Source organism: Arctopsyche grandis, chromosome 6 (assembly GCF_051622035.1).
Source record: "Arctopsyche grandis isolate Sample6627 chromosome 6, ASM5162203v2, whole genome shotgun sequence".
Lineage (NCBI taxonomy): Eukaryota > Metazoa > Arthropoda > Insecta > Trichoptera > Hydropsychidae > Arctopsyche > Arctopsyche grandis.
The window spans coordinates 12,830,130-12,851,958 of NC_135360.1; the positions used below are offsets into that span (position 1 = coordinate 12,830,130).

A 21,829-nucleotide genomic window follows, 5' to 3' on the forward strand; every position below is an offset into this window, starting at 1 on the left:
TGCATGTATGTATATTATATAATAAGCTATATATATATATATAGGAATATGATTAAAGAAATAATGCTATTAAGTATATAAATGATTATTTATTGAAATAAATCATAATCATCACATTTTGTATTATTTTTGATACACAAATATTCGATTAAAACTATTTGACTTAAAAATATAATTTGAGGACATAAAACAAATACGAATTTAAAAATATATCTTCTTTTATTTACATTAACTTAGCGATAGTTTGCAACTGTCGTGCTTTACGATTTGCAACTCTCCACGAGATCCATTTTGAAACATCCCGTCTTGCGCGATTACCACGCGCTTCCAACTGTTGATAATATGCTTCTCTTAATATCTTAAATGCTTCGATGCTGCTATATGGCAAGTTTGTAACTGGGTCGAAATACTTTGCAGGTAATCTAAAAACAAAATGAAAAAAATCATATGCATAGTGAAAACATATACAGCCATAATGTATAAAGCTGCAAAATGTTAATACTTGGTAACGGCACACATTTTGCTTTTTGGTTTTGGACGTTTCGATACGGGAAAAGCTGACTTGAATGCTTTATCTTTAATGTCATTTAAAAATGTGATGAGGGTGCGTTCATATTTTGTACCGATGCCATCCTTATCCAAAGGTTTTGGATTTTCTAAATCATTGTTTGCATCAGACCTTAAATTCAATTGAATGAGTACAAACTTATTAAAATGTCATTCTTTGAAATTTACATACATACTACAGCTTCGAACTTACAGGTCTGAAATTCGATTATCTGTGTCGATTTTAGACTCGCTAAAATCAGGTATAACATTGACTTTATCTTCGTCTTCATTTTCAGTTGCTTCAGCTTTAATATCTAAAATATCCATGTCTAAATCTTTCACACTATCGTTTTTCTTGTCATCTATGACTGAGTCCTTTTTATCTTTAATTGGATTTGTCTTCTTTACTTTGGCGGAGACATTGTCAACTAATAATGGGTTAACAGTAAAGGAATGATACCTGATATATAAAAAAAGAAACATGAGAATAATTTTATTGTGTATAATAGTGAATAACAGGTAGGTTAACTGACGAACCTTATCAATGGTCCATTGAATGCTCGTTTAGTTGGTCTAGTGATTTTCTTCTCAAGTTCCAAACGTTCAAATCGTTCTAAAATTTTATTTTTTAATTTACAATCAACAAATAAACAAATTCATAATCAATGATGGAATGCGTAAGATTTACCCAAGCTTTTTATATTATCTATTTCCGTTGTTACAGCCTCGGCTAATAATTCTTCTTGTGATGGCATTCGATCGTCAACGTTTGACTTTTTCACTTTATCTTTCATAAGTTGATTACGAATCTTCATTCTTTGTTTAGTTTCCGCCGACTTATCTGCTGTGGACTTTCTTATAGATTTTCTTTCTAAAATTATAAAACATAAGCTAAAATGACAATTTCTATAGCAGAATATGACATATTATGCATTACAATTTGGACTAGCAAAATCTTACTACCAATATGGCCATCGGGAGTACTTTCTGTAGGTTTTTTAACCTTTACTTTTGGTGTTAGATCTATTTTTATATCAGGAGTTTCTTTAGGTTTAGATTTACCAGGATCCTAAAAATAAAAATTGATTAGTCAATACTCAAAATACTAATACATTTAAATAAAGATTAGAATACTCTATAACAAGAATATGACAATAAAATAATAAATTTTACTTTATAAACTTTTGTAAAGGCACCAGGTTTCCTTCTCTTTTTTTTTTCTTCGTCACCATGGTCCGAAACAGGTTCATCATTTTCATCAATACTAAAATCCGAATCTACTTCATCTTCACCCTCAGCACCCTGCCTAAAACGAACAAACAAATTATTAACACAATATTATAGTACAAATCAACAAAAAGTGTATATACAACACAAAAACAAAATTTAGAAGTTCACACAACTCACTCATAATCGTTATCCTCATCGGCGTCTTGGAAACCACCATAAGTTGTTTTATAGAAATCGTCTACGTCTTCCTCCTGAAGTAACCGGATCAAACGATTACCGGCATTTACACGGCGGGAACGATTAGCCATCGTAATACAACACTGACAAAATATAATACGATAACCTCAACTAGCGATTGACAACTGACAGTTGACAATAGAAGCTCGAAGCATAGCATCTAAAACATATTTTGGTCGTCATACTATCAATATCGACCAAACACTTATTTTATTTATAACTTGAATTTGATTGAGATTCACTTTTTTAATCATTTTCTATAGGGTAAATAGTGGTGTAGCTACCTCATAGTAAAGTCATGCAAGGCATGAGGGCCTAACTTGAAAGAGGGTCCACAATCCTATACACTCAATATAATGTATCATTGCTAAAATTAATATCGAAAGTGATAAAAATGACTCAAATAGTAGCTTAAACAAAATATTATTTTGCTTCACTACCGGTCAGCATATAGTAATAAAAGTGTAAAAGAATAACAAAATCTTTCCTTCATTGGATATTTATTAAGGAACTGGGAGGCTTGCCTAGCTTTTTTTTTTAATTAAAATTTAAGCTACTGAATAAACCGATTATTTCGCACATTATAATTATTGCCACAAAAATCTCGAATACGAAATATCTAGTACTCAAGTTCTCATTCGTATGATATTTCGCGAGTGTAATTCTTGATGGATGGAATTTTCCAATTCCGGAATATTCATCAGATATCCCATAACCGAGTGACGTGTTCGAGACCGCTTTGTGCGGAATAATCACCGAACTACAAAGCAAGTGGGACGACTCGTTTTCGGACCTCAGTTTTATAAATAAAATACATTTTTTTTCGACTCAATTTCTTTCTTTCTTTTTCATTTTCGAGTCTTATTTTTTATGTATATATGTAGAGCCCAAGTGATTCGCATCTTGCACTTCCCCAAATTGGCAGGCATTCCTTCACGATAAAATATTTTAGTATCCTCAAACAAATTATCCGATATTTTTCAATCCATATAAATTCAATATCTACTTTCAATGTTAAGCTTGCCAAGGACATCATTTGGAGGATTCAGTGCTTAATCCTCATAAAGCGATCTCGCACACGTTACTAAAATCTCGATCAGGGAATATCTGGCACCCCCAAATTCCATCCACCAAGTTAAACTCACGCGAGCTATCATATAATACTAACGAGAACTCGAGTGTCAGATATTCCATATTCGCGATTTTCGTGTGCGCGATCGCAATGTGCGAAATAATCCGTTTACCCATTTGAGAGTTCAGAGGGAAAATTCCCCCCCTTCTAGATTTAGCCAGGCCAAGAATATGCATGTCATTATATTGATTATTTGTTACTAAGAGTTCAAGCTAGCAGAAGCTGCAACAAGTTTAAATATTCCGATCAAAAGCTTGTGAAAAAGATGAAGAAAAATGGTTTTATAAAAAAACATATGGAGGATGAACGAATGAGACGACTGGCATGTTAATGCACGTGTTTATTATATGACAGCTGAAGACAGAGTGAGTAGTGGCTCTCCGAACCCAGCCGGGTTGGTCCCCACTCGCAGGAAGGCAACCAAACTCGACCATGTCGTATAAGCGAGCCGCCACAAACAATCTCAAATTAGCCAACTATTAGAACATCAAAGTTGGTACAAAATGCAATTTTGACGCAGTGTCGCGCCATTAGTAGTGCGTTCTATCCTGTGACGAATCAAGTAAATGGGAGGCCCCAGGCACATTTGAAATTCGAGGCCCCTACTTCAGTAAAAAAATTCTATCTTTTTTACCATGCTTTTCAGTATACAGTTTTTCATTAGGATTTTACAAAACCATATTTTTTTATTTATTTACTATATTTACTTAAAACACTAACAGTTTTTAGAATAAAATAGGTACTAGGTACCGTGTCCATAGGCGACATACAGTACATATGACAATAATTAATTTACTATAGCAGCCTACTCACCTTTTGGCAGAGAAATGTAATACTAATAGAAGGGCCCTTACGAATAAATAATTGTTGTCAATATTGCGCGGTACGTCTCTGTGTTTTTGCATGCATTGTGCAATATTTACCGATGCTTGCCCATCTTGTGAGTAATATAAACATAAAACATACGTCAAGAACCAAGCATTAAATACGACTGATACTAAAATTATTTAGGATTGTCTGTGGACAATCGTCACTTGACAACAATATGACGCCTAAAGCCCATAGATAAATAATACACATAGATGGGCCCTGATGCGTGATTTTGGTCGGAGATCTTGTCATCACTAACTGGGGAGTGCGGGGGGGTTTAACTAGCGGGGAAGTTGGAAAAAAAAAGGTTTTTTTCCCTACGACGCAGCGGTCGGCGTTTTTTTCACTTCCCCGCTAGTTAAACCCCCCGCACCCCTCAGTTAGTGACGACAGGATCTCCACAATCGACCTTTTCTACTTAGAAGCTAACTACCTACTGAGAGAAAGCGTGCATGCGCCAAAAGGGAGACCAGTATAAAGCGTGAGGGCGGATCTATGTATTATTCATGGTGACACGACAACTCGTTCACAGATTTTCCGTAAACCGAGGATGCGCTCCAGGCATTACGTATACGTCCATCTCTTTCTCACCCCGTCAGTTCACCAAGATCTCGTTTACTATGCCATTACGTATGCAGTCATCACAGACTGGCTGTTATCGGTGAACAGACGGTCTGTGAAATAGATGGCTGCATACGTAATGGCATAGTAAACGAGATCTTGGTGAACAGACGGGGTGAGAAAGAGATGGCCGTATACGTAATGTCTGGAGCGCATCCTCGGTTTATGGAAAATCTGTGAACGATTTGTCAGGTAACCATTATACATCTATTTTATTTTATTTAACTTATATGTACTGTCCCTCACAGAGGTGTCTCTTTGCTCCTCGCAAGAATGCATCCATGGTCTCACGCCCTCCCTGATGCACTCAGGGAGGGCGTTATACATTAGTACGGTTCGGTGATTACTGGTCACAAATTACTCGTCACAAAGTCACTAAAATCTCTATAACGGAACATCTGGCAGCCGAAAAGTCCATCATACTAACGATAACTATCATAGTAACGAGAACTTGAGTGCCAAATATTGTGTATTCGCGATTTTCATCGCAAAAATTGTCTTTGTGACCACCCCAATGTGACGAATAGTCCAATTACCCATTAGTACACCCCTGTGAAAGACACCCCCAGCTGTCTTTATTTTTCTTACTCTACCCACAACTAAATTATTCTTATTTCTAGTGTAATGATTATGAATATCTCTATTTCTTATTGTATAATCTTTAAAATAATCGGGTAATAACTCTATGCTAAAGCCACTTCTATTAATATAACATTTCTCTAGCAACCAGAGGCAAGCGAGCCGAGAAGGTCCGCCTCGTCCGTAAACCCCTCTTTTACCAATTTTACAGCATTCCTGTGAGAAAAAATTAAAAAAAAATCCCTCTTATTCCAAGAGCATTCTTATAACTAAAGGTCGGACCGGAAGCGTGCTGTTCTTTGTTTATTGTTCGTTGTGCATTGTTCATTTTTATGATGAACCTTTGTTAAAGGTTCGCCGAACCTTTTTTTATTGCACTCTGGCTTTGTGAATAGACCCAAAATGCCGTGATTCCTGGAAAAAGCACGCTCTCTATCCGCTCTTTACTTATAACCAACTTTCAAAATACGAATCACAAATTCGAGATTCATTCAGAACGATCGCATGCCGACCGTCCCACGCGACGCAATCTAACTAATCGCATTAAAATCCGCGCAGAAAGTCGCTCGCATTATTTCGTCCATACATGGCGGAACGCAACACGCACGCACACACCCACGCGGCTTGTGTACGCGATGACGTGTAGTCGTGTAGATGCGCAACGAATGACACACACACATCACGCCGTGCACGCGAGTGAAAGAGAGAGGAATAGAGAGAGAGAGAGAGAGAGAGAGAGAGAGGTGGAAGTGGAAGTGGCGGTGGTGCGCACGCGCGGTGGAATCGCGTCCTCCGACCGCCATAACAGCTGCTGGCCACTCGGTCGGTAGCCGCGCGCCCTCGACGCCCCCCCTTCGCCGACCCGCCCCTGCCGCCCGCCCCGCAGCCCCCGCGTCCCAGCCATGGGCACTCGGGACGACGAGTACGACTACCTCTTCAAAGGTACTCCTCCACCTGCATCTCCTCTACCTCCTGCTGCCCCCCGACCGACCACACCCCCGTCCGTCCGCGCCCCCCCACTCCACTCGTCTGACCGTCCGACATAGAAACGCGTCATCGGCCACGGTGACGTGTCCCCTCCTTCCCCTTTAGCTCTACCCTCACCTCCCCTGTCCCACCTTTGTATTGCCCTCAGCTAAGATTTAAGAGCGCCTCCCGCATCAAAGGTCCCCCCCCTGACCGCCCCTCCCCTCGCCCTGGCAATTGTGACAAAACGTACGCGCTCGCGAACGCGCCCTTTTGACAGGTGACGCGACGTCCGTTCCGGAATCGCGAGCGTGTTCGACAATGCACCTTTTGCGCAAATGTGTCTCGCTCTATGTGTGTGTATTTTCAGTCGCATATAACGAATGCCCGCTACAACGAACCATTCCTCGTGTCAGCTGTGTGAATTTCGCAGACTGACTCCAGAGTCGGTAGCCTCCATTGTGTGGACAAAGAATGGGGGCAATGTACAGTACACGCTCGAGAAATCTATACATATTACAAAGAATTTTATGCTTGCTCTTTCTCATTTGCTCAATGTTGAACACAGTCGTGGTCATTTCTATCGTCTGGGATCCGGAGATACACTCCCCTCGGCCCTGTGCTGAGTGGTGCCGAGTTGATCCCGTCACTTCTTTAATTTGATCTTACAGGATACAGTCCACTTTTTCTCTAGTGTTCTGGTGACTACAAGCTACTCTACCACATTATTCCTATCAATATGGATGAAGTAGGAAATAATCAATCTTCTACATTTCACATTTTAAAGGAATCACTTTTATAGCGTCCACGTCTCGACTCCATACAATGCAATGGTTCTGCGAAAACTGGCTTACGGACCTTTCACTCAACGGCGTTATGCGCACAAAATTTCACTCACGCGACAACTGACTCACAACAGTTATTTTGACAAGTTTGCGGATTTTCATAAACATTTACTTAGTTTGTAGTACCGGTAGTTCCAAAGGCTTGTTTTCGGTCAAATACTGATACCACCAGTATCGGTACTTTCGGTAATGCCCGTGAGCCAGTTGTCGCGTGAGTGAAATTTCGTGCGCGTAACGCCGTTGAGTGAATGGTTCGTGAGCTAGTTGTCATGACACCCAATGCAATGGGGATCATCAACAAATACAGATTATATAAAAATAAGTGCTTTCCGTTATGTGAAGGCATTTTTTTTTAATTATTTTAGCAATTTTTATATAATTACTGAACATTGTAGTTCCGTACTAAGGTGACTGATCTCTAAATGAGTTCTGCTAAATATGATTTCAAATGATGACATGTTCCATTTAGCTGATCCCCACATTAAGAACTTCAGCAGACGTCTGAATTATTTTACATCTTCAAAATCGATGCCAGCTATTTTAGAGTATATCGAAGGCGAAAGATTTGGCAAAAATCAAATTTCATCATTTCAAAGTCGATCATCGCTGCAATTTGTTTGATCATCACATGTACTATGAACATCTAGCGCGTGTACGGGCAATGAAGAACAACGTGTCATCATTTGAAGTTGTATTTAGATACAATCAAAATTTTATGATTTCCGGAATTGAAATTATAATCAATATTATGTATGTATGTTAAAAATAAATTAATGATTTTTTTCTTTTAATATTGTACGCAGCTCTATATTGAGAAAGTACCTACATTTTACATACACAAGGTTTCTATTGATTTATTATGAAAATTTGTCGTATTTGAATTGCAACATACAAAATGATAAGCATCGAAGTTGATCGCAGTTTTGTCTAATAATATGAGTAAATTTTCTCATGGATCTTTGAGTCGGATAAGTAAATGTGAATTCGCACAAGAATCTTGTCAATGTCAAAAATTTACATGTACGATTTGGATCTATCGAGCTAAATTATGTACATCTCAAGTTACCTTGTATATATCTGAATACATTTTCATGTTACTCGATTTTTATAAACGCAGTATAAATTTTATACAAAGGAAAATCTAGTAGAGAGTAAAATGTATATTGCAATATATTGAGTTATGATTTATAATATGTGGCATTGATAGAATGTCAATGTTGGATACATATAGTATTTGCATTGTGGAAATGGTTATAGGACTTTGTAAAATCTTGTTCAATAGTTCTTATTCATTATACAGACTCTTGGTTGATCTCCAAATAAATTTCTAAGTCAATCAGTTATTGTTCAACTGCTCTACATAGTATTGTATTGCTGTGAAAACAACGTAAACAGTACTTATGTATTACAGTTGTACAAGTGATTTGTGTGATTTTCCTCTTAGGCGAGATTTGGGTTCAAAATATCAGTTATTACTGACCTATTGAGATTTTTAAGAATGAAACTGATGAGTAATGTATGATGAGGTCATAGGTATGCTGCATTCGCAATGAAACGCTTTGTGTGCTAAAATGAGCAGTCTGTGAAAGATTTTATGCATACTAAAAATTGTAAAATTAATAATCTCTAGACATTTAACTAATAGGTACCATTTAACGGTGCATTTAAAAAAATAACTGCTCCCTAAAACAAATCATCTATGGATTAGAATAAAAGAAATTGCGCATTTAATAAATATATATATTCCTGTTGAATAAAAAATGTTACATTGAGCAATATTTTATTTGTAGCATGAAATAAAAAAAAATGTTTTGATCATTTGACAGTTAAAAAGTGCGCAGTTAAAGGCGGAATTGAAAAACTACCATGATTTTAATTGCAACAAATTTGCAGTTTAATTCACACGTTCTTAATTTGTGAGATTGAAGTGATCCTATATGCAAGATCTTTAATGCTCAGCGTTAATGCGCATTTCATTCATTTTAAGTTGCATTATATTTTCTTTGTTGTGAAAGTAAATTATCAAATGCTTGGATTTGATATTAAAATGCTGACCTAATTAAAACAATGGATTTGTAATTTTTTAAATGATCGAGTATTTTTTTTATTTATTAGAGATTTTTAGTCTTATTGCTTATTTTATTTTGTTCAGTACGTATGCAAATATTATATTAAAGGAATATAAGACTTTTTATGTGCTCTTTTGTTTTATAATCTAATTAGAATTTCTTTTGTTTGCTTTTTTTTAATATATTAGAAATTATTTTTCAATTGCACATTTATATTTTTAAATGACACATTTTTTTTTTAATTCACACAAATTTTATGAATTGCTTACGATAAATGGACATTTTTTGTATAAAATGCGCATTTAAATTGTCCCCTTAACTAATGGGTGCTAAAAAATTTCCATATTTTCCTCGTCGATAAATAAATATACTAATGCTTCTCTACAAATTGCTGGTCCAGCGGTTGTTACTTACGGAACCGATTTTAATTTAAATGCATTAAAAAATTCTGTACATTTGTCGAATCTTTGATAATTGCACAAGAGAAATGCACAGATTTGAAAGCAGCTGTAAAATAGCTGATTAACAGTGTAAAGTTCTCACACTGATGTTTTTAAACAATGGACTATTTCTTGGATTGATTGCTCTGATAAAATTGTTCACACGTGACTTGTTTCACTAAAATAAAAATGTGTCATACACATGTGTATGTATGCTTTAATATATTTTTTTTTGATTATTTTAAATAATCACGATTTTAACATCGCACATCGGTGATCGATTTCTACGCGTTACTTCTCTTGCAGTCGACACTGATTTTTAGCCAATTGAAATAAATTAATAGCGCAGCAATGTGGCATTTATTATGTGCGAGGCATTTAACTGTTATTGATTGAATTAACTGTGCTATTTTGTGGTAATTTAATATTTCACGTGAGTGATAAGTAGCGATACTCCGTTTTGTCCATTTTTTTAAAAACTGCTTTCAATATTTTGTTCGGTAAATATATATATATACACGAAATTATATAATAGATAAATGTGTATATATTTAGTACTACGTCTTATTATTTAGCGTTTTTATTTTTGGCTTTTTGTTGTTGTTTTTCAGTATATGGTGGAATGGAGCTCAATTTACTCTGAACTCTTTTATTAATATGACCTTTGTGATTTATCGTATTGTGACTTTAGATACATATTTATGTTTCAAATATGATATTTCTTCTGTTATGTGTGTAAAAAATGATCTCAAATTGAATATTACATATATTCATTGTATAATGAATGTGCTTCTTTCTCAAAATCGTATTCCGTTGGTATATCATGTGTATTTTTTTATTGTTTCAGTTGTCTTAATAGGAGATTCAGGTGTGGGCAAAAGTAATTTGCTTTCTAGATTCACTAGAAATGAATTTAATTTAGAATCAAAATCAACTATAGGTGTTGAATTTGCAACTAGAAGTATAAAGGTAAATATGTTTAATGTTTATATTTTATTGTGTTTTTCAGTGTTGATTTAATTTGATGAAACGTGCTAAGCCGTTTGTTACGACATTTCAAATATTGAATTTGAAAGAATGGAATGTTGAAATCACATTTTCACATTTCACTTGGTGGGCTTCTTTTTCTTTTTTTTTTAATTATTTCAATGTAAAGAATTGTGTCAATTTTTACTAGGTCATGTACATATTGATAATGAATTTTGTTACTGATTTTAATAACGCATAATCAATTGTAAATACTTTTTATTTGTTATCTTTTCAAAACGTTATTGAAGCATTCAAATTCGGATTACTTGCAAATATATTCAACAATGCATAAAAATCGTCATTTTTTTTTTTATCTAATAACGGAAACTTATATTTATAAAGTATAAAAAATTGTCGGGTGACGAATCATATTTCCGACTTATTTTAATGAGCAAAGGCGTGATTTTTGGTATTTTTTAATTTCATTAATCTTTGATTCCGTTCTGGAGTCATTGTTTGTAGTTGGATTTGTTGGTCCTTATTTTTGTTTGAAAGTGGCAAAGCTTAAGTTTTAACAAGATCGAATACTATGTAAAATCTTTCGAGCCATTATTCTTCAAATGGATAATTTCATATAACAGGCATCTAAAATCATCTGATTATTGTACCCAAAACTGTTCTATGGAGTACAATGCAAAACTGATAATCCTTCAGCCTCTCAGTATTATAAGTGAAACTTATTTGAACTCACTATCGGCCGTAAAGACATAATGCTGTTTTTAATAAAATTTCATTCAAAGGTCGTTAACATAGCGTGTGTTTTTAAATCCTTCAAACTTCTATTCATTGATATCATACCAGCATCTTTATCTAAAATATTTCTATCGTTTTATACTGGATTTTTTTTTCCCAAGAAACTTATCGATAATATTCAGAGAGGATTTCAAATCCCCAGATATCGAAATTCACTAGTTTTTGTTTGTGTAGCATACATACTTCTCAAACGTATCACGACATAAGGTCCAATGATATAAGATCGAACGACAAAGGTACCACGAAAGAAGATCCACCTGATAAGTGATCCAGACGATAAAAAACCCAGATGATAAAACGTCCGACCGAAAATCGTCGACCAACAATCACGGAGCATTTAATGCAACAAATAAAAAAATAAATTATATTCGGAAAATAATTAAAACAACTGTATAGAAGCTTTATCCCAATTTACAATTTATAAAACCTATTATTTCTACCATTTGTGAAGAGTTGCAGACTCTCATAGATAGTTTTCGGAAAATTCGAACAGTCCATAATGAGTTAATATCAGCGTAATAAATAATTCTATTTTTATATATTTTTGAATTATAAAAATATTTTAGTTTTTTTTGGCTTTTTAGTAAACGAATATCAGTAACAAACTTTTCCATTACTTTGAATCTGTAAATTTATCATTAACTAAACATGAATTTTAATAATGGAATATTTTTTTTTAATTCTTACTATCATTTCGAAAAACACATATGTAGATATAAAGTATTTTAGTTGTGAGCGTTTTTTATGCATTGTAAATCAATATTTCTGGTGGACTAACATTGTTATCTAAGCATGTGAATCATTTGTAAATCGTGTGTACATACACCCACAAAAGATTATCTAAAATATGTCAATCTTTACCATGAAATTCGTGCATAAAAAGTTTCATTAATAAATTTACGTGTTTTCTATAGTAAAATTCAATTTTTTTGTATTTTTCAGGTGGACGATAAAACCATTAAGGCACAAATATGGGATACGGCTGGGCAAGAGAGATACCGCGCGATCACATCGGCTTATTATAGGGGTGCCGTTGGGGCTTTGCTTGTGTACGACATCGCAAAACATCTCACGTATGAAAATGTCGAACGATGGTTACGCGAGTTAAGGGACCATGCCGATCAAAATATTGTTATAATGTTAGTAGGCAACAAGTCAGATTTACGTCATCTCAGGTAATTGTAACAATTATTTTCGAAAAAGATTATATACCACAATTCAACTACACCATATGTGCATACGTATATTGATTTTTGTTCTTGTACTTATCTATTATTAATTGGCTCAATGGTTTGGCCTTACGTTTTGGATATATCGTCTATGTATGTTTTTTTATTACCTAATTCTTTTATCATTGGCTAATTGTGATTATTGCTTTTTTTTTAGATCTATACCAACAGATGAAGCAAAAGCTTTTGCAGAACGCAATGGATTAAGTTTTATAGAAACTTCGGCGTTAGATTCTACTAATGTAGAAACTGCTTTCCAAAATATACTCACAGGTGAATTGAATCGTTTGAAATTTGTGTTGAAATTTGTAAGTTTGTGAGAGTTTTATTTGATTTAAATTTTTATTTGTAGCAATTTACGGAATTGTATCCCAGAAACAAATGCGTGATCCACCTGAAGGTGATGTGATTCGGCCTGAGAGAGTAGAACCAATTGATGTCAAGCCCACTCAAGCTGATAATGTGCGGCGTCAATGCTGCCAGTAACCTGTACTAGACCACAAGGTTTGTTTATATTTTTGATTCGATTATGTTTCTCTTTCAAATTAAGTTGTGCGTTTGTGTGAAATGTAATATTTTTGTTTGTTACAGATTTTTAATATTGGATGGAACCGTCAAACTGAAGGATCAAGAGTGTTACAAATCATTCTTGGTTGCAGATGTATTGACGGACAAGACTTGTAGATATTGTTTGAAAATTCCATTAAACCAACTGTAAAAATAATGCAGTACATGAATAACTAAATTACGTTGTATGTGTGATCAGTTTGGACAGATAATGAAAGAAAGAAAAAAAAAACATTCTATATACATAAAAAAATATATATATACATACATATATATAATACACACTTATATACATGTGAAGTCTAATTCAAAATATAATTTAAAAAAATAAGTCGTAACATGCATTTTTTGTAGACCACTGTCACTTAATTTATTATTTGCTGTTGTCTGCAGAGTTTGCATTTATTTGCTATTTGAAATTAGCGTTTTAAAAAGCATAGCAGACAAAAGCTACTGACAATTTTACAATTCATGAATACGGGACGGCTATAAAACAGGGTTTATTAGTGAGAAGTGGAGTAATTGCCTTTTCCTACTAAGCAAATCAGTTTACTGTTTTTATATGACGAAAGTGACACGGAAATACTCTTGAATTTAGTGATTCAACATCGATTTAAGTAAAATGATTTTGTTTGCATCACTCGGGTTAACGTTTTAGTCATATTTGAAAAGCTGGCCTTATTTTCTCACATTTGTTCCGACAGTGTGTCCCCAAAGCCGGTGAATTTGATGATAATGTTAATTTTTTTATGTTATTTTTAGATATATCATTTATTGTATTAAAAATGTATTAATGTTACTTTTAAATTCTACCATGAGGCATATATATATAGTATTTGAATCGAACGAGCAGTATTTTAATCAACACCACCCCCCCCCCCCCCCCATGTTATCGTGTGAGCGAAGTATGCCGAGGGATTCACGCTCCCTCTTAATGTTCGTCATGGTTTTAAAGGCAGTACAGCGCCGACTTTATTATTTGTATATTGCTATTTATATTTAAAACTTTTAAAAATAAATATATTAAAGCTAGCGAAAGCTTTAACGAATGTTTTATTTTGCCACCTCACCCTCGCCCAGTAAGGCCCCCTAGTTTTGCAATCGTTCGGCTCATTCATATCATTCTCATAGAACCTTATATTATTAACGAGTAGGCATTATTTTTAAAGTAATTTTATTGTAACGAAAATCTTTTTTTTTATTATTAATTTTTCACCTTTGTGTCTATGCATAATCCAATTTTTACCCACGTCTTAATATGTAAAGCTTACGCTGGTGTTAGTGTAGCCGTATAGGTTTTTGTTTTCATGCAGGTGCTATTTATGTTTAAGGTGAATGTATATAAAACTTGTGATTGTATACAATAGTAAAATGTTTTTAATTAACCGATTGCTTTCCACATCAGCTGTGTTGTTGACAGATCATGTAAAAATACCGATGAGAGGCTCGTGTGTACGACATTACTTACGATTGTTTGCATTGTTAGGCTAAGCGTCGGTGACGGACATTATATAAGCTAATTGATATCAATGACAAATGTTTTTGTTGTCGGTTTCTTGATTAATGCTGTTCATTCGAGCCCTTCTAGACTGTGTGATAATAATTTTAAGTGATGTCGAGTAATATTGTGTACACGAATATTTGTTTCATACTTGTGATTACATGTTAAAATTAAAATATTGATGGTTTTTTTTATATCGATTAGGATTTGTAACACGGCTTGCTTCAGCTACATATACACAGTGTTAGTTTTTAATGTAATTTAGTGCAACAAGCATTTTTTTCATGTTTAGAAAACACTGTATAAGCACATTTCTATCGCATAGGTGTTGGAATTGTTCCTCTGATTAGTAAAAAAAAAAAAAAAAATTTTAACGGTTATCATGTTTATTGTGGTTTGCTAGGAAATGATTCATCCAATTTGTAATGTACATACATATTTAATCAACTGAACTTTTGATTAACACTGTGTTTTCAACTGTAAATACTTTTCTTTAGTCTGGTAACTTACTGGGTAAATAAAGCAGTGCTTTCGTGTAAAGATACTTTTTTTAAATAAATAAAAAAATATTGTAAAACTTATGAATTTCATTGCACGCTTATAAGAAGTTAAATACTATTACAACATACTCAAATAAGACGAGATTTAAAATCATGACGAGACAAATACAACAATATTTAATTCATCAAAATCAACATTTGTATGCAATTTTGATTTATTTCCATTCATGCTTCAATGGTTTAAATCGCAATATATGTACTTTTTTTTTAATTACAACATACTTATTTAGGTATTTTGGTTTTTATTTATTTTATAATACTGAATATAAAAATAATTATCACTACATATACTAATATACAACTATGACCGTGCACACTTTTCATCATTTCACATTACACATTTACACATGTATCGGTAATTATATATTTTTAATATATACAGACAGCTTAAAAAAGATTCTAAAAATACGAATGGTTCAAACTTAGATTATAATTCCAATTTTGAAAAATAAATAGTAATAGAATTGTTTTAAATTTACACATTGTTTTAAATACTTCAATTCATCAAATTGGCGAGTTTTGCATTTCATAAATAAAACTATTTTTATTTAATAAACTTATGTACAATTTAGTATGAAATGCACTCAAATATAAATATGATACAAATTCCCGTACTATAATACAAAAGGTAAGTACCATTAGGAAATACATACCGAAGGCATAAAATTGAATATTCAATTAAAAAAAAAATAAATTAAACATTACAAAATTAATTATATTGTGTACTATAAATTAATTGTATTCATTTATTTTTTTAAATTTTTGAAGTACATTTCATCGTTTGAGCTATGTTGAGCTCTGCGATCGATGGCCGATGTCTTCCGTCGTGTAAACCGACATCTACAGATCTTCGATCACCCCTATCCTTAATCATGTTAGATATTCGCTTATCTCCGGTGTTCAGCTTTTCATCGTCATTCTGGAATGCCGTGTTGATGATACCGTTCTTCTGCAGCTCTATTACAGGCGCTTCAGTCTCCTTTTCCTTCAATTCCCTATCCTTTTTATGCTCCATGTACATCCATCTATAATTTTTTTCCAAACATTTATACATTAAAATAAGAAACCATCACATATATATATATATATTAATATAAAAACATCATTCACGTACCCAAATATGAATACAGCCGGTGCAGTGAGACCGCCTCCCAACAGGAAAAATGCTCCGGGTAATGAATCAATGGTCGACGAGTATAATGATGTGTACATCGGAGCGTACACCAGTGGCATCATTGCTTCACATACTCCGAACAACGAATTGACTTTCCCTTTAAAAAGATTTCGCTATTTTCAATAATAAACATGGATTATACAGTACTGAATCGCTTGCTATATAAATTTTGCTACAGCGTTATTAAGGTATAAATTGAGATGCTGGATAATCATGCAATATAGCAAATTTAACTCGACGAACTGCGAGATGTTACACAATATCCTTTATTACATATTCTTGTGCACTAACATGGTATATTCAATTTTTCAATGTAAATTAATCATCTTGACATTTATCGAGTTAAATTTTTACCGGCTATGATTACACAACTAATCTTCTTAATATTCATTTACTTACCAAGCTCATCGCTTGCTACCAATTTTGATGCTATCGCTCTCATGGCTATGAAAGATGTTCCGTTAAGGATTTCTACGAGTGGTGCTGGAAAAAATATTAAATTGTTACATATGTGTAATAATTTTCATGTAGCTCAATAAGTGATCTAATAATACCTAAGTAAATCTGCCATTTTGTAACTGCAAATGCATAAACGAAACTGGACAAAATCTTGCTCATGCTAGACATGATACCGATTATTGCATCGTCTATTTTCATCATTTGGCTGAAGACGCCTACCGAAAATAGAGTTCCTGAAATTGAAACATAGTTTAAAACCTGTTTGAACATGTGATGATATAATTAGATTTATTAAAAAAACCTAACAAGACTAATGAGATATTTTGCTTTCAATTGCTTCGAATGTTAGCTAATCATCGTAGCAAAAAATCACTCGTATCTACGGATATTTGATCTATGTTAAATAGAACATGACTTAAAAAAAAGGCAACCAGTTAGAAATCAATATTGATTATAATCTGGTTTAAATGCATCTGCGTTTCATACTGAGAACAAAAACTTGAAAGGTTTTTCAACTGACAATGTTTTATCATGAGTACGTTAATGCATTAACGTCCCAAAAAATCATTGCACTCATCTGGAACAGTTTTTTACACGTGTCTTCTTAAAAAATACAGCAAAATTTTTTAGAATTTGTCATTAGAAGAACGTGACTATGTGTCCTTAACCTGGTTACGCTTCACAATCGTTTGCAAAGCTCTCCGCTAAATTATGCACTTGCAACTTTAGAATGTATGTCTCTCGATTAAACAGTAGACATGTTTCTCCTTTATATCCTATCTTTGGATTGCATCTCATAAGTCAAAATAAGCTGCAACTTACCACACAAATTCGTGATCATGCTGTACGTGGAGAAGAGACTGAAGTCAACCTCGTTCCAGTTGAATCGGTACCTCGTGAATAGGTACATGACAACCATTTCTCCTGAAAAATATAATTTTGATTTCAGTTAAGTAGCTTCTCGGCTTAATAAAATGCAGAACAATTTAATTTAGTATTCAACGTTGGACGTTTTGGACTTGATCTTGGCAATTTTACAATTTAGACCGAGTCCGATCACCGTTCATTGTCGGCCTCGGGCAGACGAGCAAATTCGCCATAACGATCTAAAACTGGAGCGTCAAACCAAAAGCAGTTGGAATACCTAAGCTAACCAACTACCAGCTCCACACCGTGTTCCATATTCTCTAAGTGTCCCTACTTTGTTTCAACGATATACTAAAGTGCGATCATTACTCACTTAAAGAAATGCTCTTTCATTCATTTTCGCATATAAATAAAAGAAAAAAAAATACAATTGCGAATAAAGCAAAAATTATAATATTAAAACATTGTTGTAATTCTTAATAGCTACAGAATGCACTATGCCATTAACAATATGTAGGCAAACTTCTAATCATTCGTATTCATAAGCATTTTTATTTTTCATTACTACTGGTTTTTCAATCATCTTACTATATTTCAAACTAGCAAAATTGTAAAACAGCAAGTTACTCAATTTAAAGAATAAATGCAAGTATAATTCGTTTGGTGAAGATGAATATAATATGTATTTACTAGTTACTTGAGTGAAATAATATATACAATATTAACCCAGTGTTGAATAATAAAATGATCATAATAATTTGGATAAATGAGGCTTTTAAAAATAAGGAAAAGTTTCCGGAATCATGATGAAATAATGAATAGTTTTGACTCCAGACAACAATTATATGTATTATGTAGACTATAATATAAATATAATAAAAAAATATTTTCACTATTGAGTTTAGGGATAAGAAATGCATATACACTGGTGTTATGGTAATGCGCCAGACAAAACCGCGCACGATAATGCCGCACCGACATAGTCGCGCAGGAAAAAAGTAAATATGTACTTATGTATAATATTTTATCTATATATATAAAAATGAATGTCTGTGTGTGTGTGTGTGTGTGCGTATGTCTCGAATAGGCTCCTAAGCCACTGAAGCGATTACGATGGAAGCAGGATTTGTTGTATGCATGTCCGGGAAGATTACTGTGAAAAAAAAAACGGGAACGGAAACGGGAAAAACGGGAATGAGTGTCATTCGCTATAATTTCAAATGTTTTCGCGTCGCGACCAGAGTGTTCGCTGCCTACGTTGTTCCGAAAAATGGGAACGGGAACGGGAATTGGAACGAAAACGGGAAAGGGAACGGGAAAGAGAACGGGAACGGGAACTGCATGCGTTATTGTGGCATTGCAACGCATGCAGGGTTCAGCTAGTATCTAATAAAAATTAATCAATACTCATAATTAAATTAGCTTGATAGCTAAAATATATATAAATAAATAAAATAAAATAAATAAATAATTAGATATCTGAGTCACGTGATTTTAAGTTAAAATTTTACAACATCATTTAACTGTTTCCGCGTAGTATATATGTATTTCAAGTCTGAGTATGGCCAGTTCGGAATTAATTGTACGATTTTTCGTTTTCCAAATATGAGAAATAAATTTCTAAAAAAATAATCTGTAGCACCTTTTCACAAAAAATTATTGCATATTAATTCTAGTATTTAAAACCAGCTTACCAAATTTTCAAACCTGTTTTCGAATTTTGAAAATATAGAGGAAAACCTAGTTTTCAAAAACCAACAAACTTTAGTACATTTTTTTATTATTGATGAGAAGTCATTTAAAACCGAAAATAATTCATTTTCATTTAATTTTGTAGTTTTCGCGCGGGTTTGTTGGTACGGCTTTGAGGTTGTTCTATGCAGGATTATCGGCGCTGTATTGTCGTGCGCGGCTTTGTCGGATCATCATATATCATTTGATAATTTTTCTTTTATTTGCAACATTGACCTTTTTACTATCCAAAATAATATTAGCATTCAAATGGTAATTCATTAGTTGATTGGTCATAAAGTTGCTTACAGTTTAAATAATTTATTTGTTTCGTACGACATAAGAGCAAATTTATTAGGTTTTTTTTCAAAGATTTACATTAGAAAGTGTGTGTTTAGAATTAAGGACTCTGATACAATATGTTTTAATTATAATATTATGACTTAAGTTTTCATTTACAATTTAATATCAATCAAGCAATCGCAATAAGGGACAATTCAACACATATTTACATAATTTTAAAATAAGTGTCACATTTGTTATTGCCAACACTGCTACCAATCATCAGTCGTTAAATATTGAAGTATGATTTATAATTGTATGCAATCTCGTAACGATTTGGGCAATGTTGAAAATTGGAACACTTTCAATATTGTATTTTATCAACAATATCGAAAGAAACGTGTGTGATGTACTCGGATCGTGTTTATCAAGTGCAGCGAGAAATACAAGTTTCTCAAGTTGAAGTTGAAGTTGAAGTTGGTCAAAACAACAAAAAAAGATTGTCAATTGTCACAAGTAAAGCGCGTATCGACCATGACAACCGTGAAATCAGCAAAGTCAGAATGACACTATTACCTTTTCCCTCTATCCCCTTTGGATGAGAACTAGTCCATCATCATCACTATCGCCATTTTCACTTTCACATCTCAGAATTGTGCACGTGAACTTTCTAACGCGCAAAAATAACGAGATCGACACGAGCGCACTATTGTGCAATCGACGTCCATCAAATTGAGGCCTACGCGTTTTTAGAAACATCATCAAATTATAGAATTTACGCAATATGATTAATTTCCTGGTTGCATATACATAGGTCACTATTGTTTTGGTGAAACTTTAATTTCAAAATAAACATACACAAACATTTCATAGCATAATAACTGAACGTTAAAATTTGACTGCCAATTTAGAACCTACAAAGATTTTTTGCAACTTTATCCTCATATACACACACTATCGCCTAAAGAATTGCATTCGTTTTTACTAGCCTCTTTTTATTATGCAGTATGCACTCACGACGCATTGACCTGTGTAATTTCCTATTCGTCGAGGTGAAGATCTTTGCATTCGGAGGTCGAAATCCGTATTCGAATTACAATCAACCGACCTTCGTTTTGCATTTTGTGAATACTTTAAGGCAAGGGACATGGTAATGAGATATATGTATGTACATCCGCTGAGGCCAGAGTTTTTGAAGATGATTGAAGGAAATATTTATTCAAGGCGTTAATCCTACAATAAGGATGAAGATCATCAGTAAGAGAACTGCGATTCTCAACATTTTTTACACGCATGAGAGAAAGTCAAAACAAACACAAAAAATTGATCACCAATCGTACAATGCACTCATCATACGTTGATGTTGATTTTAATTAATTTTACTATACCTTTGTGCATATATATATATATATATATATATATATATATATATATATATATATATATATATATATATATATATATATATATATATATATATATATATATATATATATATATATATCCGAATATCTCAATATAACCTTTTTTTATTCAACTTCTCATAGCTTGACTGTAATCTACAATCAGGTTTGGATAAAAATCTTAGCTCACAATTTAGACAAGTTGAAATCTAAGACACAAATAAAAAGAAAATTCTTATCGGAAGACTTGTTCGAAAATCAATTTTAGAGTTTAGAAGTAACGATATAGTTATTAGCCAGTGTATAGATGTTGACCACTTTTTAAAACACAGTTTAAAAGTTTAATTGCTCGTATCTATGTATGTACATGACATGTGTATACACCAGAGAAATGTAACAATAACATTTATTATAACATTTCTCTGGTATCCACACTTTTATGTATTGTCATCGAATTTTGATTGATTGATATGGTTGTAGGCGGGGTAGGTAAGTGTTGACCGTATCCCAGCCTAACGAAACACTGTTGTGCTAGTTTTATAAAGTTTTATTGTTTGCCTATGGTTGTACAAAGGTATGGTATTTGTGGGCAAAAGTATGTCGTTCAGCGGTCTCTGGATATGGTAGAGTGTCGCTGGCTCGGCATTCAGCTATGTTCAGAAGGTCTCTGGATGCGGCAGTGTGTTGCTGGCTCGTTGTTCGGCTATGTTCGGAAGGTCTCTGGATACGGCAGTGT

The 21,829-nt window shown here is 33.5% G+C and overlaps 3 protein-coding genes across 4 annotated transcripts in view; 1 reads left to right on the forward strand and 2 right to left on the reverse strand.

The window, feature by feature from the left end:
* Positions 1 to 70: 70 nt before the first annotated feature.
* On the reverse strand, positions 71 to 4,262 carry YL-1 (Vacuolar protein sorting-associated protein YL-1). Of its 2 annotated transcripts, none has more exons than XM_077433675.1 (8): positions 1,957 to 4,262; positions 1,723 to 1,855; positions 1,513 to 1,618; positions 1,238 to 1,420; positions 1,087 to 1,162; positions 761 to 1,009; positions 503 to 679; positions 71 to 422 (listed from the first exon to the last, which is right to left on the reverse strand). In XM_077433675.1, exons 1-8 carry the CDS (start codon positions 2,085 to 2,087, stop codon positions 224 to 226), a joined length of 1,254 nt encoding a protein of 417 aa, XP_077289801.1. In that variant the 5' UTR covers positions 2,088 to 4,262; the 3' UTR covers positions 71 to 223. The 2 variants fall into 2 exon arrangements, with proteins under 2 accessions (XP_077289801.1, XP_077289800.1); XM_077433674.1 differs by having other exon boundaries at positions 1,510 to 1,618.
* A 1,445-nt stretch (positions 4,263 to 5,707) lies between these two features.
* On the forward strand, positions 5,708 to 13,962 carry Rab11 (RAS oncogene family member Rab11). The gene is made up of 6 exons (XM_077433679.1): positions 5,708 to 6,160; positions 10,386 to 10,507; positions 12,263 to 12,495; positions 12,707 to 12,822; positions 12,902 to 13,053; positions 13,141 to 13,962. Exons 1-5 carry the CDS (start codon positions 6,121 to 6,123, stop codon positions 13,033 to 13,035), a joined length of 645 nt encoding a protein of 214 aa, XP_077289805.1. The 5' UTR covers positions 5,708 to 6,120; the 3' UTR covers positions 13,036 to 13,053; positions 13,141 to 13,962.
* Positions 13,963 to 14,988: 1,026 nt separating this feature from the next.
* The window catches only part of LOC143913712 (putative peptidoglycan muropeptide transporter SLC46), a 36,095-nt gene continuing 29,254 nt past the window's right edge, over positions 14,989 to 21,829 (reverse strand). The window contains exons 4-8 of the mRNA XM_077433678.1: positions 17,633 to 17,734; positions 16,906 to 17,043; positions 16,751 to 16,834; positions 16,292 to 16,448; positions 14,989 to 16,202 (exon numbers count right to left, since the gene is read on the reverse strand). Coding sequence (XP_077289804.1) covers positions 15,932 to 16,202; positions 16,292 to 16,448; positions 16,751 to 16,834; positions 16,906 to 17,043; positions 17,633 to 17,734 — 752 coding nt within the window. The 3' untranslated portion in view covers positions 14,989 to 15,931. The remainder of the gene's footprint in view (positions 16,203 to 16,291; positions 16,449 to 16,750; positions 16,835 to 16,905; positions 17,044 to 17,632; positions 17,735 to 21,829) is intronic.